General features: G+C 39.5%; 1 protein-coding gene across 12 annotated transcripts in view; it reads right to left on the bottom strand.

Annotated features, from left to right (window-relative positions):
* The window catches only part of ppfia2 (PTPRF interacting protein alpha 2), a 214792-nt gene that overhangs the window by 37674 nt on the left and 158105 nt on the right, over positions 1–19013 (bottom strand). For 11 of the 12 annotated variants that reach the window (XR_012592697.1, XR_012592698.1, XR_012592699.1 and 8 more), the window contains 4 exons: positions 17557–17658; positions 13570–13734; positions 12198–12272; positions 3971–4081 (listed from right to left, as the gene is read on the bottom strand). Coding sequence is in view for 8 of the 12 variants with exons in the window: in XM_074625823.1 (XP_074481924.1) it covers positions 3971–4081; positions 12198–12272; positions 13570–13734; positions 17557–17658 (453 nt within the window). In the remaining 4 variants the exon portion in view is untranslated. Of the gene's footprint in view, positions 1–3970; positions 4082–4667; positions 4821–12197; positions 12273–13569; positions 13735–17556; positions 17659–19013 lie in introns of those variants that run through there. The other variant, XM_074625830.1, reaches the window with a different exon arrangement.

Here is a 19013-nt window from a genome sequence, read left to right as displayed (position 1 = left end):
AGTCTCGCTGCCACTTCACACACCATTTCTTCTTTGGAGAGTTACACACAACAGCGTGCTAATAAATTCAAGTTCAGGAGTTCAAGGCTTTGGCTTCTTCCCCCGCTTTGATTTCGGATGGTGACAAAGACGGGTGACTGAGAATCTCTCCAGACTCCATTGGAGAAATTGCTTTGACACTCTGCATTAGTAATATGATTAGGTTTCACCCTGCGCAGCTCCACGGGTCTCTGCATGAGGTAGATTAATGAGGGGGATGCCGGAGAGATCCAACTTAAGCAGGGGTTTAACGCATCAGAAAACAACTTTATTATCACGGCTAAATAACACACTCCCTTTGAATAATGAAGCTTTCTCCTCATGTTCAGATGTAATTATTGTAAAGCAGGTGGAAGTGGAGATTGAGGGGAAGTGATCTCTTTATTCTCGGCTGTATCGGGCCCAGCTGCCCGTCCTCGGCCATCCATCTGTGAGGACGAACCTAATTGGGACTCTGTGCCTGCTGCCTGTGATCAATGATTCAGCCGAGCAGGAAACAGGACCCACTAAATCACACCACTGATTTTAATACGGGCGCTTCGGCACCGGGCCGCTCGCATGAAGAGGACCAACTTTAAGGATTTAGCTCCACTTTGTTGTAAAAATGTCTCAACAGATGATATATTATGCGACTGTGGCTGCCGTTACTGTGCTCGTTTCACAGTCTTTAGAACATTTAGACACCTGTCTCATAAGACTGAGAGAGTTTAAATGTTCTCTCATTTTATAACCTGAAAGAGTTTAGACAAAGTTTTACATCAGTGAGTCGTCTCACTTGACATGTAATTGAGTCAAGCAGAGTTTTGGTTCTATTTGCCAGGTTTTACTGGAGATATCTGCCTCTACTGCCACGCCAATATAGTGGAGGTGAAAACATTTTGTTTGTGGTTCTCACAGCAGTGAGATATTGCATTTACAAAAAAGTTAGGACTATCCATCAATCTACTATTTAAAAATATATATATACTTTTATTGCAATAAACTCATGAATCACAACTACAACAAAATGTCCAATATGTATACATTAATTTGCAATTATAATTATTTGTGTTTTATAAAAATGTGAAAACGCTTCGCAAATTTGCGTGTCACAGTGAGGTTTGTGGGTTAACCAGAGTAACAGGGAAAGACATTTTGCTTATGATTTTTTTTAATGTAGTGTCTCAATGTTGTGAGCACAACAAAGAGAATTTTATATCCATGTACTCAAGTGGATTCAAGTGTTATTTTCGTCATATAGAGTACACAAAAAAACATGTGAAATGCAGTGTGGCCACAGTACTCTTAAAACTAATGTAAAAAATAAGAATTAGAAAGACCGGTATATCACAATTTCAGGCAAAATATACAATAACATTTGGTATAGTAGGCTACATGCTCAAGAGCAAATATGTATGTAATATAAAAAAAATAAAATAATAAAAATAAAAATAATAAATATTAAATAAAAGTGTGCCCAAGTTCTGTACTAAAGTGTAATTTTGAGGTACCTATACTTCACTTGAGTACTATCATTTTATGCCGCTTCATACTTTTATTTCAGAGGGATTTATTTGATTATGTTGTATTTACTAGTTTATATTTACTAGTTTTACAGTGGAGTATTGCTAATTTTACATATAAAGTATAATACTCTTTTTTTGTTGTCATTTTGTTTTACCAACATTTATACATCATTTTATGAGACTATAATGCCTTCTCCAGGTCATATCATTTACACTATCGCCCCATTCTAAAATCTGACATTTTCCTGTTGTTCTCATTCTGCTAACATGGCGTAAATGACGGAAATATCACACCAAAGTTGCCTGCTTTCCTACCCAAAATGTGTTTTATTTATCCATCTTTCACAAAGACTCCTTCTCTGTTATTGTTTACAACAGCAAAAGGTAACCCAGGAGTAGAGAGTATGTCCATAACAATATGTTCTCTAGGAGTGATGAAACAAATCCAGGACCGGAATGAAAAATTAAAAGCATCCTCCGTCTGTCAGACTGCATTAGCCGGTTATCAGGCAGATCCAGGTCAATGCTGAAGCTCTGAGAGCTCAGTGGGTCAATAAGCACTTCAAGAGCGGCGCTTTTCTTCCCTTCCTTTCCCTCCCTGACTCCTTCCTCCCCTCTCTCTGACCTCTCTCCACCTGTCACTTTAATGACAACCAAAGGACACGTGGGAATCAACCGGAGAGAGTTCCAAGAAGAAGACACGCGTCGTGCAGATCAGGGTTGTCATCCCAACCCTCGACGGCAGCCGCTGACACGTATGTCAGTCCCTGTGACCCTCACTCTCATCTCAAACACTTTTCATACTATTTCTTTTGCAAACAAATCAAAACAAGACACACTTCTTTTATCTCCACAAAACAGGGCAGACTGTAGCCGTCTCCTCATTAGCACCCTTCATCCTCCTCCTCTAGCAGACCGGTCCAGTAACAGCGTCTCCATTGATCTACCCAGGTACCCTCTGTAAGATGTAGATGCCGCTGTGTGCATGTAAAAAGGATTTTGTGAGGTCTGCTTTGGGATTCGGGGTTTTTGCAGCGTCTGTTTTGTAAAAATGTGGAATCAGTTACACCTCTCTGTCTTTAAATTAATAATCAGAGGGAAATCTGTATTCAGCTATGCAGGTTTATGTGTGCTCCTGCATAACCGGAGAGGCTAAGGTCACAGCGAGAGCTCTCGTCTGACTGGGGGTCACCTTCACAACACCAGCAGAGCTAAATGTATGAAACCTTTTGTTAACATTTTCAATAATGTTATACTGGCAAACACCAGGAGGAACTCAATATGCAGGATTTATTGGTGCCATACCACCAAACTGTGATTTTGACATTGAGGACATTTGAGGATAATAAATGACGGCCCAGATTTATGCTTAAAAGATGGTCTAAATGTCTAATATTTGGAGTATATAAAACTTGAGCTGCATCCAGATCCATAGCGACAATTTAGGATCCAGATATCATTGTATGACTTTCATTATATTCCTATTTAGAGATATAAACCCCTACCAAGGTGACTTTTAAAAGACAAATAATTTAGTTTCAAGCATCTTTAACTTGAATTTTTGACAATTCAATATGAAGCTTGATCCTGTATAAGCAGATTTCACTATTTCACAGAATATTTAGTGTTGCAGTATGGTGAGCTTTTTAGGGCAAATTCTGCATCCGAAGGAAGCCAGGTTCTCAGGAACAGTCAACAGAGTTGAGCAAAAGTGGCATCATACTCTAGGAATTTCTTTCAGCTCGAAGGACAGGACTGAGAAATATGTGGTGAAGTGGGGAGACTACTTGGAATACATCGTTAAAATGGACAGATCTTGAAGTAAAGTACACACTGTGTACATAACACTCACATGCACACTCTTTATGTGTCTCAGAATTCATTTGTTGCTTGTAAATTACATTAGTTCATGGTACAGATTAATTAACGAATATACATTTGATTAGTGTTTTTTTAATTCGCATTTATTTAATTAAAGTTTTATTTATTTCTGTTATTATTATTATTATTATCATGCATGTATAGGACTCATTCGATTTGTGTGTTTTTATTTTTATTTATTTAATTACATTTTTATTTATTTTATGTTGTTATTATTATTATTATTATTATTATTATATAAGAGTCATTTGATTTGTGTGTTTTTATTTTTACTTATTTAATTTAATATAATATAATAATAATAATAATAATGATTATTATTATTATTAGTAGTAGTAGTAACAGTATTATTTTGCATATATGAAATCCATAGAAAAAAGGTTTTTCTTTTATTAGCTCAGCTCAGTTTGGAGCATGTTATAATAAACTGCAGGTAAAGATGACGGCATCACCTATTGCACCCAGGAGAACGTTAAAACAAAAACTAGTGTGCCCATTGATATGTTAAATTAAAAAAAATCCATTTAATTATGGAGGAGGCTCACCTTGCCATGGAGCTTCTGTTGAGCTTCAGTGCCGTCCAGGATGTCCTCTCCTCCGTCGCCGGACGCCACTTTTCTCTGAATGTGAGCATTTTGTTCCCGTAAGGCCACAATCTGCAGGATGGCAACGAGCACACAGATTAGAGCTGAAATAAACAATGTCAAAACACCTGCACACGCAAATAAACAGTTTATGTTAGAGGTTAAGAGAGCTTTAAAATGTATTATTGCATTTCCTTAAATGCATCTTTGCAACACAAGCAGAACATGTTGAAACCTCAATGTTTGAACATAGAATTACCACATCAACATAAATACATTTCCTTCTTATGCAACACCAGTAAATTACAGTATCTCTGGAGGAATTTATGGGACAACGTGAAGCCGGAAGCACGTGAGCACTGATACAATCACTATAATCATCTTGTTCTGCGGACCGCGTATCTCCTTTCACCACCTTAAGCTACTGTCCTGAAGTCATAATGCTGTCAGAGCGGTGACCGACAACAACAACAATTAGGTTCTTCCTTGACAGACACCGTGTGATTATCGGGAAGAGAAACATAGAGAGTGGGTGCTACTTGTCGCTCATAAAAAACCTGAAGCCCCTGAGACTTCCTGGTGCCTCTTGTACTTTCCAAAACAAGACTTTCCATGACCTGACATGTAGTAATTTGAAGCACAATTAAAAATGGCCTACCAGAAAATGTCAACTTCTTGTAAAACATGATCTTGCTACTCCAGTGCAGCTTTGAAACCCACTGCAGTAATTTGGTAGATCATGCAGCTACAGTGCGAGCTTCACTACCTCTGACCCTCTGGACAGGTTTTTCCCTGCAGCAGCCTGGAGGGTGGAGTCCAGTTATCAGGGAGATTCAGTTCACCTGGACTGTCTGCTGCTCTACTGCCTTATACAAGCTGTGAGACACTCTCTTTCTCTGTGCTCCCTGGCTTACACTCTTTTGGTTAGATTTCAGTGCATTTTCTCTTTTAACATATACAGTAAGTCCTCCTGCACCTCTATGGAAAATCCACAATCATGGCTAGAAATAGGGAGAACTCAAAAATGTCTTTTGTGCAGTATAACAGCTATACATATTTTTTTTTAAATGGCATAAATCCTAAAAAGAAAAAATGCGAGTTGAATTTCTTTGATAACTTATTTTACAAAAATTGGAGAAAAACAAAGGAATCAATGTAAACATTTTTCCAAGTGCCAACAAGAGGTGCTGGATTATTTACATGATATTATTATATGTGTATTATTAAAATGTCATCAATATTTCATTTTTAAATATCACGGTTATTGTCAATACCGGTATATCACAACACCCCCCCTTAAAAACACAGCGTAATGAGCCAAATTCAAGTTTTTTTTTGCAACTTAAAGTCTCATTTTTATACTTTTGGCCGTCATTTCTATTGATTATTTTAAGATTGTATTCACCAGGGTAATTGCTGAGATTTGAAAACTCACGACATCACTATACCAACGAAGTCGAAGTCAAGAAACATGAGCAGTCAGACCACGAGCCAGATAATTAACGAACCCACAGTTTAGCCAAATTATCTTAACTACTTTATTGGAGGTAAAACTGAAAGTGTATCTGAAACATTGGTTCTAATTCCTCATCCCGCAGGAAAACTGTGCACGCACAAATACTTTTACGCTATCCTGTCTTTCAGAGGTTGTAGCTGGCTCAGTTTTAGAGCTAGATTGAAGATACTGGTATCATATGAAACCAAAAAACCTAAGGAATCCATGTCATCCGATGTCATGCTAGCTTGTTGCGAAGGAGGTTAAATAATGCTACGAAGTTACGCTAAATTTTGGCAAGGAAAAAACTTGCATTTTCAAAGGGGTCCCTTGACCTTTGACCTCAAGATATGTGAATGAAAATGGGCTCTATGGGTACCCACGAGTCTCCCCTTGCCAGGCATGCCCACGTTATCACATGCCGTTTGGGGCAAGCAGTTATTTGCATGCAGTATAAATGTGTTGTTTTCTCCTATTCTATAATGGTGTATTTCAATATTTCTGCATACTAAGGGTCCCTAAACAGTATGGTAGGTCAAGTTGATCCAAGTCTGTCGTTAAAACATTGATGGAGGTTTTAAACAACAGCAATTTCTGCTGTTCGCCTTTTCAAGTGCAATATTATGACTATTATTTTATATTTTTATGGCTCAAGTTGAACTGTAGAATCAGGATTTCCCTTGAAGAGTCATCACACAAAAAAAAACAAAGTCACAGAAAGCAGTGAACCTGCCAGGACGTCTGTCCTGTGTTTAAAAATTATTCCACTCGTATTCTCGTATAAGAAGTGACTCCACAAAACAAAAAAACTACAGTACATGCACCTTGCTGTTAGCATGATGTGATTAAAGCTGCATCATGCTGGTTTCGACTACGAGTATTCAGAAGCTTTGGAAATGCTTTAATCTCTGAATAACCCAGGACTCTCAAATCTGCATGTTATTCCTTTTTTTGTTGGTGTTTTCAATTTCCAAGCAGCCCAGGTACTGTATCTGTTATTGGATGCACCACAATATAATCTAGAGTATTCATACGGTTTGCTTCAAAAGGAGTCACTGGAAGGTCGTCTTTGCTCAGGACAAATAAATTGCTTGAATGTCTGCTCCTCCATAGGAAGGGAGAAAATTGCATTTCTCTCAGCAACGGAATGAATGGGGGACAAATCAATGACACGACTGTCGATAAAACAAACAACGCTCTCGAGGGACTTGGACATGATCTGGGTTAAACTCAAACCCGCCCTCAGTGACACCAAACTGAGAGTCAGTTGATTCCAACGGACCCGGTGCCGGGTCAAAACCGGTCATACCCTGTTGCATAGTTACAAATAAGTTGCGATGGAAGATGACCTATTTATAGAGCATATGCATGCCAATAATTTCCTCATAGGTCTACAAGCTTGGTATCGTTGGAAAGTAGAAATTCCGAGCTTTGCAACGGACCTTAAACGCACCTCATATCACAGACACAGTGGGTGAAACAAAGCTGTCAAACTTCACATTTTACAGATTATATACTAGGCGAGGATACAAAATCGTATTTTTTTATATTGCTTCTCCATTGTAATCTCAATGGTAAAATAGTTACTTACAATTTATTCATATTTCTTAGCTTCTTATGATTCAAAAGAGACCATATGTATGAATCTAAGCCTCATGGTTGAGGAGCTATACCTGCTTCATTTTTGGGTAGTTATTTTAGTCATTTTTTCCGAGGGGTTAGGGTTTAACAGGTTAAAGTGTGAACAGAGGGCAGTCAGTGGACAGGTTTTTACCCTCACATAGATTAATTCTGCAGGCCTCAGACTTCACCGGCAACAGCTCGGCTTCTTCTTCGCTGTTGCACACCGACTACACAACGTCTCTCTTCATTATTTTTAACGAGGGCATAATTATGCCTCCGTATGTTTCTGCGCCATTATTCTAAGATTGTCTGTAATTTCTCCGGCTCAGAGATCAAACACTAACACCACCCCTGACAGAAAAGACACAACACGTGATGAGAGTGAGTGCTTGCAGATTCACCTCCAGCTCCTGAAATTACAAAAGTTTGACAGATGCAAAATGAACACGGCGCCTATTATTTGCTTTTTTGATGTTGTTGATGTACCTCTCATCAAAGGCAGACATCTGACGGCAAGAAGCACGATGAGGTGGGCCTTTTTTACTGCACAACATTTTCCTTATCTTTCTTTAGCACCTCTGTGTTGGATGGAGAGGACGGTCTGAGGTGATGTGATGAAGGAGAGATTGGACAAATATGAAGAGGAGTGAAGGGAGGGTTTCTTAAAAGATTGATTTTTGTCAAGGTGAGAGCTGAGGGGCATGCACGTCTCTGCTGCAATGCGCTTAAATTACAATCAATCACGTACACAGCAAGGTTATAATAGTTTTAATTTACTATTATAACCCTGGTGCACAGTCACACACACTCACACACATAGATAGACATACACAAGTCCTGAAAGCATTCATGTTGTGTGTTTAAATGTACCTCTGATACCTTTACTTTGGGATTTCTTTGGAAAAGATGTGAGAGCTGCCACACGGGATTAGAGCAGGCAGAATAAAGAAGGAACATGTTTCCTCTGACAAAGTCTCCCATCTTACTTAGACTCCACTGCTCCCGAGGCACACCTCCTTTATGTTATTAAAGCTCTTTTTCTATTATTGAGTCCTAAAAGTCTTGTTTTCTTAAAAGAAGTGGGAAAAAAATCAATGTGTAACCCACTTCTCACCTGGAAGTATGCCTCTCTACACTCCGCGGGGACTCTGCGTCGTGTTTGGGATGTGGGACGGGGTGTATCACGCGGAGAGAAGGAAGCTCTGGACGCAGGGTTCAGGATTTAGGTTGAGACCTTGATAGGTTTTATTGTCTCACAGTGGTGATTCTTGTCTGCTATAGTAGCTGCTTACGTTCATGACGTTTATGGAGTAGTGCAAAATAAAGTTTATCTTAGAAATAAACCCCTCACACAAACAAAAATCTAAAGTTGAAAATAATCAATGTATCCTCATACATACATTATTTCTTACAAAAAGTTATTCCTCATTTTTTCCTCAGCAACAAGTGTGTCAATTTCCGCTCAAGTCTTTTCAAATTGAAACTACTATGTTGTAAATGCTCTTTATACTTTCTGGTTCACGATTACATACAAATTTATTTTGTGTTATATATACGAATTACAGTGTACTGCTTTTTCGTAGGTATAGCTACAAAAAGTGTATGAGAACAGCCTGAAACAATACATGTAGTGTTAAAATAAATAATACCACCAGGCTAAATTAAATACAGAACAAATTATCAACATAACTGCCTACTCCTTTTCAAACATATATTATTTATTTAGTTTAAAGGTGCTATTGATAACATTGATACTGTAGATGTCACACCTTGTTAGAAGCTTTGTTAGAAGTGGGAACCAAATGTCCGATATCTTCCACAGAGATAAACGATTAATTCAAAATCATAATCATTTTTTATTTTTGAAGTTTTATCAGTTATTCATCTACATAAAAATGTTATCAATAACACCTTTATTTAAGAATTTGCAGTATATGTTTACTGTCCATTTAATTAGTGATATTTTTTTGTTTTCTTTTCATTCGTTTCATCTTTTAAATAAAATATATCTAATCTAATAGTCTGCTATGTTTTTTATAGTAGTTTATCATATTATTATTATTTTATCTGTTTTGTCTGTTTCTAATTGTGATGAAGAGACGACGGGTGAAAATGAGCTGTTGAGCTAATCCTTGCACTTTTATATATAGAACGATTTTTTTCTAAATGTGTCACAGTGTTGATTAACGTCTGTTGTCAGCTATCAATAAACAAAAAACAACAATCTATCCTCAGATTCCAACACAGTCCCATAACGGCAAATTGCACCAGCAGTAATCAGCGTGTGGCCACTTAAACACCTGCGAGTGCATGAGGTCAAAGGCCGCTGATTTCATCTGGCGCGGCCCGTGTTGTCCCGAGACCCCGCGGTGGAGCTGGGACTCATATACAGACCTCCATCACAAATCAATTAGCGGTCCGCTGGCTCGCGGCTCGGCTCGCCTCGCCTCCCCGGAGCCTCTGAAGCGTGGACATTTCTATTCTGCAAAAAGCCGGGTTTAACTGCCTCCTCCACCGCCTCAAGGTCCAATCACTCATCTGTCCGCCGTGCTGACAAGTGTAGTGTTAACCATTTACGAGGGACGGCCCCTCAGATGTACTGTACACTCTCTCTCTAACCTTGGCTGTGCGATGTGAGAAAAATTCTTCAAAGTGCTACATCCTCCATTGAGATGTCTGTCAGGGACTTTAAAAAGCTGACTTTGTTCAAAAAGCTGTGAAAGAAAAATGAGAGACAGCGGACTGTCACATTATTTTTTTAACTGTTCGCTGTTCTTTTTTTCATCTCTCTCTTTCTGCTCACCGTCTAATCTTGGATTCAGACTACAACCATCCATCCAAACACAGTTTGTCTGTCAGACCCTCTGTGTTTCCCTCCTTCCCCCTCTCGTCTCCACACTTTGACCAACTGCACTCTCATTAACACACACACCTCCGCTAACACAACCTGCCTCTGCTTCCCACCTGCCCTCTCTATTTCTGTCTTTCTCCATTTCCTCCTCTCGCCTTCTGTCCTGGCTTCCACCCACTCCAACCTTCCCTTTCCCCTTCATCTTCTCCTCTCTCCTTACCAACTTTTATTCTAGGCCTGAGTGTCAGACTGGCATGTCTGACAGGCTGTGAAGTGGCAGCCCGAGGGGTTTTCACTCAGCTGGAACACAACCATGTGCAAAGCGAGAGCAGCTCTGGCTCTCTTCAGCATGCCTGAGCCATGGAGGTTGAGAAGGACTTCAAGGCCACCGTCGCAAAAGTGGCCACTCTTCTGTCAGCGCTGTGCCTCAGCCACTCATGTGCACACCGTGTTATTTTGTGTTATTATTCCCTGTGCAGATGAAGGTGAGTGAAGGCAGCAGAGGTACTCTGGTTGTTTGCGAGTTGATACATAATTCAGGACACATCATCACAGTATATATTAGATTTACATCCACATAAACAAGCAGCACATGATTCTGTATATTTTTCTGAGTTGAGATATGGATGCATGTTTCAATGTACCGTGTGCTACAGTATTGAGTTTGCCCATTTTTTATGTTTTTATTTTTTTGCTTGCTTGTATATATGTGTATTATATGATCTACAGAAGTTGGTCCCAGAGGTTAGAATAGAACTAAGGGAAAAAAGCGTTAAATATGCTGCCCCTTCATCCTAGAATAATGTACATAATGATATGAAATTGTTAGAGCTGATTACTGTGTGGGAATTCAAGTCAATTTTAAGTTTCAAGTCAATGTGATTGCTCATAAATTCCTCACTCAAAACCACTGACCTGTTTTATGCATTATAACTGTTTGTGTACTGCATACTAACTGGATATCATGCTCATTTACTTGCAGTTTTATCTGCTTGTATTTTTTGTGTTTATTGTTGTAACAATGTTTGTTCTGCCTTTTTTGGCCAGGTCACTTTTGAAAAAGAGATTTTAATCTCAATGAGACTTTTTACCTGGTTAAATAAAAGGACATATACATATAGTTTTCTGGTATTGTCTTTTACATTTCTTCCCAATTTCTCTTCTGTTCATGATTTGTTTCTAATTCTTCTGTTTTTGATACTCTTTTTGAATTTGTTTTTGTAGGTATCAAACTTTAAACACATCACACTGCCTCTGTGTATTCTTAAACCTGCCCTGCTTTTGTTTATCAGTAAATATGACCTGTACATTTGCAGCACTTTCATGTAAAACTGCTAACCATGAACATCTGCACATGTTGGACATAATGCATTGCTATTCATGCAGCTTGTTTCCATATTTCAGTACATCTGTTACACTACATTTTCCCTCTTAAATTGACCGCTGAATTGTAAATATTTAATCTCTAAACATCCTGGTACAATTTCTATTTCAATATTTCAATTAGGGCTGGGAAATATATTGATATTATATTGATATTGTGGTATGAGATTAGATATCGCATATCATAATATGGCATAAGTGTTGTCTTTTCCTGGTTTTAAAGGCTGCATTAGTGTAACGGGATGTAATTTTCTGAACTTACCAGACTGTTTTATTATTTATTAAAAATGTCATTGTGTAAATATTTTGCAAAAGCACCAATAGTCAACATTATAATATCAATATTGAGGTATTTGGTCAAAAATATAGTGATATTTGATTTTCTCCATATCGCCAAGCCCTAATATCAATTATTTGTAGTGGTAGTAGTTGCTGGATTTTTGTGGCTGGATTTATTTGAAGTACTAGTCAAGTCAAGTCAATATTATTTATATAGCCCAATATCACAAATTGGCCTCAGGGGGCTTCACAATCTGTAAAGCATACAACACCCTCTGTCCTTAGATCCTCGCAGTGGATAAGGAAAAACTTCCTCACAAGAATCTGAAAAAAACAGTCTAATGCAATTTAAATTCTGTATTTTAGAATGAAAACAACGTGTGAGCCTCGACTTGGTATATGTTAAAGACTTCAATTCATGTTCATTATTCATCCATCCATCAATCAATCAATCCCCATTGAGGACACAATACAACACAAAGTACAACACAAAGAAGATTCACATATACAACAACATTCATTATCTTAAACACAATATCTGTGGCAGCTCTTCTTACCTCCTGATTGGCTGCTGTGAGCTCCTCCTCCAAGGCGGACACCCTCTCCAGTGACACCCGTAGTCTCTCTCTTACCTGAAAAGAATACAAAAAACAAACAAACATGTATCATACACCGAGGTGAACACTTCCTGTTTAAATTCTAGTCGAGGAAATCAGGAGTTAACCCGGCAGGAAAGAAGCCCCACTGCTGCAGCAGAGAAAGCTGTCCTCTTTTCCTCCCTCAGCCTCACAATAACACTCTGCTGTGGCTTCAAAAGCAGCGTTTTGAGGCTTTTATTGCTTTTTAAAGTACCAGTTGCTGGGAGGAGATTCCCCTCCTACGCTCCTCTCTTCCTCTGTGAACTCAGAGAAACTCTTCTTCTAGGATTGTGACGGCTGTGATGGAGCAATTACTTGCACCGCGTGGTGACCGGTGGTCCACCACCACCACCACCAGCCCCGCTGCCTGCAGCCCAATAGGACGCCAGATCTCAGAGGAGGTTGATCCTGGATTAGAAGTTAGCCGGGGTCCGAGTCGGGACGACCCCCCCCCCACCAGCTGCCCGGGGCGGCTTTTATGCCATTGAACAGCATGTCGTTGGACATGCTTTATAAATGATGGCTTTTAGAGGAGAGGATGAATGGATTACAGGGGCGATGGTGATATCACACAGGGGGCTAAGGTCATTAATCAGCAGGCTGTGAGGAGGCTGGAGAAACGCTATGTGGGACTAAAACCAACAAATGATGCCAGGGAAACAGACGACACTGCAGCAGCAAAATATGTCTCAATGATTCTATATGAGTACATATTAATAAAACATATTAAAGGTCCCATATTGTGCTCATTTTCAGATTCATACTTGTATTTTGTGTTTCTACTAGAACATGTTTACATGCTGTGATGTTCAAAAAAAACTTTATTTTCCTCATACTGTCAGCCTGAATATGCCTGTATTTACACTCGGTCTGAAACGCTCCGTTTTAGCGCATTTTGACGGAATTGCAAGAGAATTGCGTTGCTAGGCAATAGCTTGGGTCCATGTTTACTTCCTGTCAGCTGATGACATTCACATACACAGCAACCAGGAATAAACTGGGACACATTTAGAATGTTTACGTTTAAAATTGTGTAAAGGGTCTAAATATTGTAGATTCGTGACATCACAAATGGGCAGAAATCCTGACAGCCTGTTTCAAATGCAGAGTTTCTGAGTACGGGCTGTGTGTATTTCCCTGTGGATTGAGTGTTTTGATACTTTCACAGTATTTATATAGCACTTAAACCTGCTTTATAATATAAAAGACATGAAAATCTTACTTTTTACAATATGGGACCTTTAAATTTAGACACCTTGAAATTGAAATGCTGCTCTAATGGGAGACTTACCTTCTCATCGAGGGCTTTATGGTGTTCAAACAACGACTTGAGCGCTTTGAGGACCTCGACTTCGCTGGAGACTCCCGACGGAGACTGAGCCTGCCGCTTGACCACCGTCATGCGAAGTGACCGCTCGTGTCGGGACACCAGGCACTCCAGATGTTCCAGTAGTAGCTGAAGGAGACACACGGGAGAAATCACTGTAATCATCATCATAACCATCATCATCGGAACAATTTAAATCCTCCTCGCAGCAGAACAATTAAGTCAAGTGCTGGTAAAAACGTGGGCATAGTGTGTAAGAATCCAAATGAGAAAAAGGTTTGCTGCACACCAAACCCCTTCATTTATTTAAGCATTTTTGCAGGCACTGGAACAACAAACATTGCATTAATGTGTGCTTCATCAGGCTCCACTCCTAACAACATAACCAGGCTACCATATGAATACAAAAAAATAATACTAATCCAAGTCAGACATCAGTGCGGAAACACTTCTGTGGTTCTAGAGTGCGTCCAACCTTTTTATCGTCAACATCATCTTTCACATTACATCGTTGTTATAATCATCATCATCATTGTTACAAAGAGTCAGAATCAGACTCTGTTTATTGCCGTGTAGGTTTCACATGAGAGGAATTTGATTTGGTGTATTGGTGCATAAAAATAAAATAAAAATCAACATAAATATAGACAAGAAAAATACAATAAAAGCATGAAAAAACACCATAAAAATATGTACAAGAAATGTCAATATAGAGTAGAAGAAAAATATAATAAAAAATACAAAAACATGCCGTAATAAATATGTACAAGAAACATAAATATAGAATATAAAAATACAATATAAATATAGAAAATACTATAAAAATATGTACAAGAAACAAATATGCACTACAAGAATAGTACTATAAAAATATGAAAAAATACTATAAAATATGTACAAGAAACAAATAAAGACTAGAAGAAAACTACAATAAAATATGAAAAACTACAAAAATATGTACATGAAATGTAAATATAGGATAGAAGAAAATACAATACAAATATGTTCAATAAACATAAATAAGGAATAGAAGAAAAATACAAGAAAAATATGCAAAAATGCTATAAAATGTACAAGAAACACAAATATAGAAAAGAAGAAAAATACCAACAAATATTTTTTGCTGTATATATATAGTAGCTTTTCAGAATAAAGGTAAGAAAGCTGCAAGTAACTGCAATCCTTCCAGCAGTGCCCAAAAGGGATAATGCTAATCTAGGCTGCTAGGTAAGGTAGCATGTCAAGTCAACTGCCAGCAGACAGTTTCACAAGGACAGACGAGATGAGATGTAGAGCTGAGGGGCTGACTGCAGGAAAACTACACAACAACAACAACAACAACAACAACAACAACAACAACTGGGAGTAAACAACCAGGATGTGACTGGGAGAGAGGATACCAGTTTGGCTGCAGAGATAAAACATTATTCATTACTGTTTCTTGCACGTGTGAGATCAGTGTAAAGCATCATCTTCTTTCATTTCCCCTCGTGAATCCTTGGTGCCAGATCGTGGAAACACTGCTGCAGTTTCGTGGTGATGCAGATCTCAACACTTCATTCCCTCTCGGAAATTGTCCAAGGACATAATATTACATCCCCGAGATAATGATCAATGACCTCCTCGTTCTTTACTAGAAAAAAACTCACTGGCTTCATCCCTGACATGCCTCTGCTTCACTAGTCTAAACATCCCTCAGCAGCTGGATTAAATGTATTCTGTGGTTAACCACTGGTTAGGAAATCCCACTTGGTGAACTAAAATGGGATGCATTTTTTCGAATTAAGCATTACACAGAGAGCATGATGTTATTAAATTATTCAAGAAAACTGGGAACAATTTAATGTAAGAAAACAGAATATGCAGTATACAGTACAGGGATGATGATGAGAGCAACAAACAGGGTCTAAAATCCATTAATCCAATGTATTCTCTTACATATTCATCTGGGTTCATTAAGTCAAAAAATGCATCACTATTGTGCATCACATGCAGGTCTTAGTTACCTACAAGAAATACCTCAAATAAATGTAGTTACCTCTGAGCAGAGCCGTATTAGCTACCATTTAGCTGCCTTTACATGATAAGAAATTTGCTCTGCTGCATCCAGTAAAATCTATATTCCTTCATGTATAGTTCCAAATAAAGTAACAAAAGTGAAGCTAAATTGCGGTTGTGTCTAGAAGGTAACCCACAAACTCGAAATCTGGCAAAAACTATTGCTGCCCGACAACCTATCCTAACCACAACCATTCAAAGTCAATGCATAACCTTAACCATTCAAGGTCAATGCCTAACCACAACCATTCAAGGTCAATACCTAACCTTAATAATTCAAGGTCAACGCCTAACTACAACCATCTTCGCAAGAATTTCCCAACTCGTGTGTTGACCCTAAATCGCCCTCCCTAATCCGAATCTGATCAATATCATAAAGTCAGAGCATCAAGCATCTGGTTTGTCATCTGTTGCCATGGGAAACAATGCAAACGTTCATCCCCTCCTTGTTTCCGCATTGCCTAAAGCAAAGCTAATGTGTCTTATTTTCCTTGCAGGACGGTTGCAGACACATTTTCAATAGAAAGCATTTTTGCAGGCGGAAGTGATCTGCAGGAGTGGGCGGTCCTGTAGGAGTGCAGTATGTGCACGCAGGGTTGAAAACAGACCCCGTGCAGACCTCTGCTGTATAGCTGAAAGGAGCCTGAGAGACATCTCTTCTCTCGTCTGTCTGATAAACTGTCTCTGAGAGTCTCATCAGCTGCCATCATGTCTACACACAGACTCCTGCACACTCAACAAAATGCCAACTGCTGAATCAATCAGGAAGGGAATGTTTACTCCGCCTTCAGCCACAGTGTCCTCCTGTTCCTGTCTCATCATGTCTCTGCATGAAACCAGTCTATTAATCTACATGCATGTCATTTAGTTGTGATGCTTAAAACAACCAATACCGTCTCTCTACTGTCATCACACATACTGTCAGCTCCTCAGTCCAACTGACTGCCTGCACATGCCTTCCAAGATTTAATTATGAACTGTAAAACCCTACCAGCGACTAAACCGAGCGTAATTAAAACAGCTTGGTAATTGCCCATCGCACAAGATTCAAGGTGATAATAAAGTGAGAGAGAGAAAATGACTTTTGTCTGTCCCCGTCTCTTGCGCCTCACCTCCCCTCCCTTCCTGTTTGTCTCAGCCGCTGTTGTGCTAAAATCTTCCTCTGCCTCCGCCCAGAGACAGATAGTGCGAGACTGAGAATCCACACTTAATCAGCGAGTGGGGATGGAAAACAGAGTCTTATCTGTCAACAGCAGAGTGTGCTTACTGCTTTAAAAAAATAGAAATGCTTTTTTTATTGAAGATGCAGGCCTTTCAGCTGCACAGAATCCAACTGATCCGCTAATGTCTTTAGTTGTTTTTTCTCCACTCCAAACACTTTGACCTGGACGCTGCGGGGCATCAGCGCCATTTGGACTTAGTTTTACTGTTGAGCAGCCATCCATGTGAAGTCGCAAAAAAAAAAATGTCGAGGCGAAATGTGTGGAGCTAATGAGGTATGTCTGGGCATTGGAAACAGATGCCCATGGTTGCTTCAGCGCTTCTGCAGCCTTAAAACCGTGCCCACCAGATAGCTTAAGCTTCCTCAGGACGCCGTCTATCGCATGCGTGCAGCAGGCTTTTCTGCAGCTGACGTGACAGTTCGGGGCGAGTTTGAGAAACTTGTGGAATGCAAATTTAAGTGGGTCGGATGTGGAGGAAAACAAGCCTCATCGTAAATTTCATTTCTGGTTGAAAAATGACAAAATTGATTGGATGATTGGCTCTCTTTTCCCCACCTCGGATCATTCTCGTAATAAATCAGTCGCAGATTAAACCACTTTGGCGAGATTAATTGGTGGTAGACACTGTAATCGGTTTAGTTAATGTTTTAAAGATGTGCGTCCTCCTCACCCTGGTGTTGTTCCTCTCTGCTTTGAGCTCGGAGATCTCCTCGTCCTTCTCCAGCAGCTGCTCCCTGCAGGCGTTCAGCTCCTTGGTCAGCGCGGCGAACTCCTGAAGTCAGAAAAAGAGAGGGCAAAGGGTCAGCATCATCACGGTCAACATCACACAACACCGTGCTACCGCTCCGAGCGCCTCTGGCGGTGTGAGGTGCAGTGATGCAATGTAACATAAAGCAGCAGGGCTTGTTGGACAGTAGCTGGCTGGAAGAATCAAATCAAATCACCAATACAAATTTGGATGCTACGGTCGCGGTTTCAAGGCTTCCTGGTGGCAACCTCAACCAAGTCCACTTAAAAGAATATGCAAAGAGTTCTTAAGACTAGAGCCTGAGCTATTATTGACTTAATGTATCTAATAAATGTATTATATTAAGGACAGGTCAGCCATGCTATCACATCTGGGAACAGAGGTTGAATCCATCGTACAGTGACGTGAAATGATTGAGTGGTCCGATGGTGATAATCTGAGGGAGGAAGAGGATTGGCTCTATACAGCGGAACAGGCGCGGTGCCAGGTTTTTAGAGGATTTACACCTACAGCACTGAGCCACAGCACAACGGAGGACTGACAGGACTGTGGAGTAGTACTACAAAACCAAACACGACACTACGGACGACAGCTGACACGACAGGCTGGAGGTGATGGAGCTGCATCGGGACGGCAGACTGCAGTTTTAGTCATACACATATTTATCAGAGGCGGAAATTATAAATAATCTCACATGTTGAGCTGAATTTCTATGAGCAGATTAGACTGAAAACCCACAGAGTAGAGAGTAATTACTTCGTACTTTTATGGCTATTTTCCTCCACGCAATCTCAGATCGTACAACAAAACTAACTGTATCCTGGTCAAGACTTAAAACTACAGTCTTCCTGTTGACATTTGTCTTTCTACCTCGCTGATGTCTTTGAAATCGCCACTTAAAACACATTTTTATAAACTCGCCTTTTTGTTACTTTGTTTGATGTGTTTCTTGCTATTTTGTAGTAGTAGTAAAGATGATGATGGAAATAATGATACACATTACAAATAAGAAGAATAAAGAGGATGAATGGGAGGGGAAATAATCAGAAGAAGGGAGAAGATGTAGGAGAAGAAAGAAGAGGAGGGAAGAGGACAAGGAGGAGGAGAAAGAGGAGAAGAGAATGAAGAAGACTAACTTTTAAACCTCCTTTATTAAAATATGTCGAAGAAGAAGAGGAAGAGGCAAAGATGAAGAAAAAGATGAAGAAGAAGAAGAAGAAGAAGAAGAAGAAGAAAATGAGGGGAAGTAATAAGAAGAGGAAGAGGCAAAGATGAAGAAAAAGACAAAGAAGAGGAAAAGAAGGAGGAAGAGAAGAAGAAAATGATAGGAGGAAGAGGAGGAAATGAAGGAAAACACTGGCTCCATAAGAGCAGAGCAG

This window comes from Sebastes fasciatus, chromosome 23, assembly GCF_043250625.1.
Source record: "Sebastes fasciatus isolate fSebFas1 chromosome 23, fSebFas1.pri, whole genome shotgun sequence".
NCBI classification, from domain to species: Eukaryota; Metazoa; Chordata; class Actinopteri; order Perciformes; family Sebastidae; genus Sebastes; species Sebastes fasciatus.
Note: the sequence above shows the minus strand (reverse complement) of the source record. Positions and strands in the feature narration are given on the sequence as shown.